Genomic DNA, 6,000 nt, shown 5'->3' on the forward strand with positions numbered 1-6,000 from the left:
ATATAGCCTTCAATCCCGACTTTCACGAGCACACAAAACACATTGAAATTGATTGTTATGTGGTTTGTGAGAAGCTCCAAGCTAATTTGTTCCACCTTCTTCCCATCTCTTTAGATAAATAACCAGTTGACATATTTACGAAGACTCTAGAACCAAAGAACTTCTACAACGTTATTTCCAAGCTTGGTACCTTTAACATCTATGTCAATGCTTTTATGATTCATCGTTTCAGTTTTTTGTTTTCTTTATCTGTTTCCAACTCTATATAAATAGAGTTTATGATCTTTGTATAAACACTACTTATCAAACATTTTAAAAAATGTTTTTCTCTTTTCGCTTTTTTGTAGGTGCAATGCATTTCTCCTAGATGTTTTTTGGCTTTCACAAAAATATATAGAAAAAAACGATATACCTCGTAATAATCATAATTTTTTTATCACCACCTAACATGTGAAATTCAAAAAGATGAAATATCTATGCTAAATTTAAATTATTATTTATTTAATCTTTATTTTTTGTTTTATTTTGTTAATCAAGTGGTGTATAAGAAAAAAGAGATTTTATTATAATTTAATAAATGAAAGAAAGAGACATTTGAAATATTTTTGAATTTAAATATTTATGTTTTCAAAATTAATAAATATTTTAGTTATCATAAAATTTATTTATATATAATTGTGTAATATTTTATATAACTTTTCTATTTGTCCAGTTGTTATTTTATACTTTAATTTTTTAATTTATTAATATTAAAACAATAAAAGGAGTATGGAAATGAATACGGATATACTCACTTTCTAGTAAAAATAAAGATGATAAAAAAAATTATACCCATTAAATATAAGTAAAGATCTTTAATTATACTCATCTAGATTATTTTTTTTTTCAAAATGAATATAAAATAATAAAAATCATCTCCATCACCTCCATTCCTAGTAAGTACAACCACAATACCTAAATCAAAATTAAATAAATATATAATTATAGTAATATATATTGAATATTTTGGACCCTTAAAATTCTTGTTAAAAATTATCTACACTTAGAATAAGACTTAACTTATAAATAAAAAATCTTTATAAGTGGGTTTTATAAACACCTAATAGATTAATTCTATTCCAGGTGCATGGATCGATACAACCTTAATTTTTAACAAGGGATGTTCAACAAATTTGACAACAAAATTTAGATTTGTAAAGTTTAAAGAAATCACTGTTTTAAAGGAAAAACATACGTCTCAATAGTTTGGATGCAAACAGATAATCTTAATAATTTAAGAGAAAACAAAAATGATATTATCCTTTGCTAGGGGAAAAGTCTTCAATAGACGAGTGTTCAAAACTTCAGTGTCCATAGCTATTACAATTATTCCTTCACAAATAAAACTTTTTGGAGCTTTCTTTTGAGAAGTTTTCTGGTCCTCTGATTCTGATTTTTCAAGTTATTTTTATTTGTGGTCAAATAAATTATAACTTACCTAAAATATTGTAATGTGTAGTTACTGAATTGACCAATCTAATATTGACACTAATATATGAAACTTCTAATCTAAAAAATATTTGTTTTGTCTAAGCACTAGAAAGAAAAAAAAATTGATTGATTATTCTTGTGCTTTAAATTACACTTTTCTTATAATTTTTTTTTCTCCTCTAAAGTAAAAAAATAAAAAGAATAAAATAAGAAATTACTGGTTAAAATTAAATATACGTATAAGTAAAATTAATAATTATTATATTAAAAGTTATTATTCTTCCTTTTATTCTCTAAAATACATAGTAGACTACTCTCCTTTCTGGTGGGAATAATTTTAACTTGTCACCTTTGACTTCAGAAAAAGAACCAACCCTGCTATAATTTATCACCTAAAAGCAAAACCTTCTGCTAAGTATAATTATTTTCACTAAGTAAAGAAGACTAAATTCACACTAACATATACAGAAGACCAAAAGACTAGTATATATAAGACATTTTCTTCCTATTAAGCACAGTCATTACATACAACAAGCTAACCAAAACTACAATAAAAACATTATGAAGGTGCCCATAAGGGATTCTTTTTCTTTTCCTTGTTGTATATATGAAAGAAAGTAGATACACACATGCATATATATAGATAGATAGATGTGTAAGAATTGAAATTTCAGTTGTTGTGTGAGGGTGTGATCTTGATAACAAGGCCTGGGAAGACATCATCAGGGTCATGGATGTGAGGGTTTTTTTCCACTATGAAGGGGTCACCACATTTGTCACTGATTGTGTGAAGTGTCTCTCCTTCTCCGACCACATAGATTTCATCACAAGGCTTCGACAACACTTGTTTACCCCTCAGCTTCCCTTCATCATCCTCCCGAAGAGCAGAACTGTCACTGAATAAGCACAGCAGTATGAGGGTCACGAGAAGACATGCACAGAACCATGATGCTGCATCAGCCATGGCTTTTGAACTTGATGCTTTTCTTCGATTCAAAGCCATCACTTAGAGAGAGAGAAATATGAAAGAGAGAGTGAGTGAGTTTTGGTGATCTATCAGAGATGATAGCTTCTACAAAAGAGACAAAGTGGAACACCTTTTATAACCCAAATTTCCTCAATTTAATTCTTTCACTTTTAGGCCAAAATTTTAAAACACTGAATCAGAAAAATAATAATACTATATATTACTGTGACTTTTACATCATAAATTTTCAATTATAATACTTTGAATCTAATTCTTTTTAATGCAAAAAGTTAAGACAGTCAAAGAATAAAAATAATTAAATCATTAACTTATATGTCTAGTTTTCTTCTTATTTTAATTTTTAATTTCTATGTATTTTTTAAGTTAAAAAGTTCACACAGTCAATAAGTCAAAAATTATTATTAGTACAACTTATATATAAATTTCAGCCACTGGTATAGAATATTAAAAAAAATTATATTAAAGTTTGTTAATACTATATTCAAAAACTTCTATCTTTTTAAAGTATATTTCGACTAAAATTAGTTTAAAAAATTTAAATTGGCAAACAGTATTTTAACCTAAAAAATCTACTAAGACAATAATCACATGTGACAACTATTATGATTTTTCTTCAAATTTGGACTTTTCAGGTTAGATTCATGTGTTAATTTTATTTCTTTATTGGTATGGTGATTCTTAGAGATAAAAAAGGTAAAGTTCTTCGTTGATTGTGCATTTTTTTCTCAACAAAAACTTTAAATAGTCATAATTTTTGTTACGGACCTTAAATGGAGACACTCCAAAAGGGAAATTTGTTGGAAATGTGGTGAGGAACAGGATGGCCAATACCCGAAGAGGATTGAGGATTTGGAATTTTGAAAATTCCATTATTTATTATATATTTAGTTAGAAAAAAAATATTATTAGATATTGTGAGAGTGTCTTGGGTTGTAAGGGATGCTAACTTTGTTGTTTGTTGACTTTGTTTGTTGTTTTCTTTATTTTGTGTGTAGATATGATTACTAGTATTAAATTGTGATTGTTTGTGAAAAATCTTAAAGTGGCGAAGTTGGATAGATAAATTTATGAACTATGTTTGGGTGTAATTGTTTATAGATGATCTCCGGAGTGTCAAAGTCAGATGAGTGATGTGTGAGGGAGAGAACTCTATGAATTATGTTTGAGTGTGCTTATTTGTAGATGGTCTTTGGAGTGTCAAAGTTAGAGGGTTGATGTAAGATAACTTTATTTTTACTTGGTCCTTAAGTGTCAATGACAGATAACTTATGTCTATGGACTGAGAACTCTAAATTTGTTGTGTTTTAAAAATCATTCATATATAAGGTGTTTTTCATTATCTAAATTTCACTTTTAGAATTTATTTTCAAAATTAAGGTTTTATGTTGTTTTGTTAACTTACCTTTACATTTATACTCATGGTTTGCACCTGTGATGATCAAATAATCATATAAATATCTAAAAAATTGCATAACACTAGAGAGAAGTCAACATTAAAAAATGTTTGAGACAAACTTTTAGTCTAATATTTTTTTCTTTTCAATAAAGATTATGGTTGTAAAATAATGTTTTTGTTATTATAGATATTTTTAATAAAACAAGAACAAACTTTTATTTTAATTATTACTAATTATAAATTTTACGAAGAATAAATTGGAAGGTTACCCATGAGGTCATCTTCATCTTCATATGAATGTAGAGATAGCCATAAATAAAAAATTTGTTTCTAGAATCCCAATTATATATATTGCTTGTGTGAATAAGTTGCAAAGAAGAATGCAATTTCCAAAAACTAATTAGAAGTGCTATGATTGTGGTTTAGTGGAATAATAGATAACGAAAATTGAGGTAAATAAAGCAAGAGTTTTTAATATTTGGATTATTATAGGAGTCACCTTAGAGTCCTCAACATTCATTTAAACAAGTTTGTGTTAATTAATGTGGATGAAGTAGAACCACAAGTATCACTAATGGAGAATCATTACAAGATGGAGAGGGACAAAACTATGGTATTGTCGATTATCTTTAAAACATAATGGAAGGTGACTAGGAGAGTAGTAGTATGTCGACACAAGAAAATGTATTTATATAGTATTTTAGTATAGTTTTGTGTTAACAAAGATATAAATTGAAATAGAGAAAGAATGTTACGATAAGTATTTGGTACAAAAATTAATGATTACTGAAATCTATAGCATGCTTGATGAAAGATATTATATTAGAACTTGGACTGTGAATGGTGGAATGTTGACTTGCAAATGTGGTGGTCACCATTTCGTTTGAGTGCTTTCGGTTTTGGTCGAGAAATTTCAGAATGATTACATCATTAATTCATACAAAATCACTACTTTAAATAACTTTTATCAGTCTAGATTTATATTTATCTTTAGTTTTTCAAAATATATTTAGTTTCATGTCTTAAAATATATAATAAAAAAAATTAATATATTAAAATCAGTATATTTTAAACGCGTTTGCATAAATTATACCATAAATTCAATAAAAAAAAGTACAAGTTTTTAAATATTACTATCCAAAACTATAAGAATTAAATTAAGGGAAAAAAAAGTGATTCCATTAACATGATTACACTAATAAGAATTTTGTGGCGAAGTTGAATGTGTTAATTTTGCACATATGTAAAGAGGATATTTGAAGTGCTTATGATTGTGACATGATCCCATTATACTTATAAGTGTGTGTTTAAACGTTTTATATATAGTAGCCCCCACCAACTAAGCTTTGTCATATATATATATATATATATATATATATATATATATATATATATATATATATATATATATATATATATATATATAATTTTTGTGCGAAAAAGAAGATGAAGTGGAGTGGTGTCTCTTCCACAATGAGTAGACTAGAATAAGAGAGCCAATTGGCTACGACAGTGGTAATCGTAAAAAATAAGTTTCGATTTTAGGGTTCATAGATAACAAAAAAAAATTGCTATTAATTACTATTAAGAATGTCTTTAGGAGAGACAATTTTGGTGGGAAATTGAGAGGATTCAATAAGAGGTAACGGGTGTGTTGTCCTTTTCTTTGACAAACATGAATCTAGAATAAGAACAAATATAGAATCATAACTATAATCAAATGAATTACTTGTTATAATTATTTTCATAAACGCTTAATTTAATGCTTTATTATGAAAAAAATAAAAAATAAAAAAAGAGCACAGTGGAAGAAGAGTGCAGACTCTTACCAAACAAACAAGTGTCACACAATTAAAGAAAAAGAAAGAGAAATTGAGAGAATTGTCGGCACCTAATACGACAAAAACAAAATGTAATCTTTCGTGTGCTTGTTCAAACGAACTTCCACTTTAAGAGAAAAACAAAATAGTTTTCATAAGTTCAAATTTAATAAGCTAAATTTTAAAAACTCTCAGTTTCTATATATAAAAAAATTAACTTGTACATGAATTGATTTTAATTTAACTTGTACATTGATTGATTTTAATTTATAAAAGAAACTCTTTTTTTTTTCTTTCTATTTATTGTCTTCTAGAAATCCTTCTTT

The 6,000-nt window shown here is 26.7% G+C and overlaps 1 protein-coding gene across 1 annotated transcript; it reads right to left on the minus strand.

Annotated features, from left to right (window-relative positions):
• Positions 1–2,140: 2,140 nt before the first annotated feature.
• LOC108327218 (uncharacterized) lies at positions 2,141–2,473 on the minus strand. Its single transcript, XM_017560946.1, has one exon. It carries the CDS (start codon positions 2,471–2,473, stop codon positions 2,141–2,143), a length of 333 nt encoding a protein of 110 aa, XP_017416435.1.
• Positions 2,474–6,000: the final 3,527 nt, after the last annotated feature.

Source organism: Vigna angularis, chromosome 2 (genome assembly GCF_016808095.1).
Source record: "Vigna angularis cultivar LongXiaoDou No.4 chromosome 2, ASM1680809v1, whole genome shotgun sequence".
Classification (NCBI taxonomy): domain Eukaryota; kingdom Viridiplantae; phylum Streptophyta; class Magnoliopsida; order Fabales; family Fabaceae; genus Vigna; species Vigna angularis.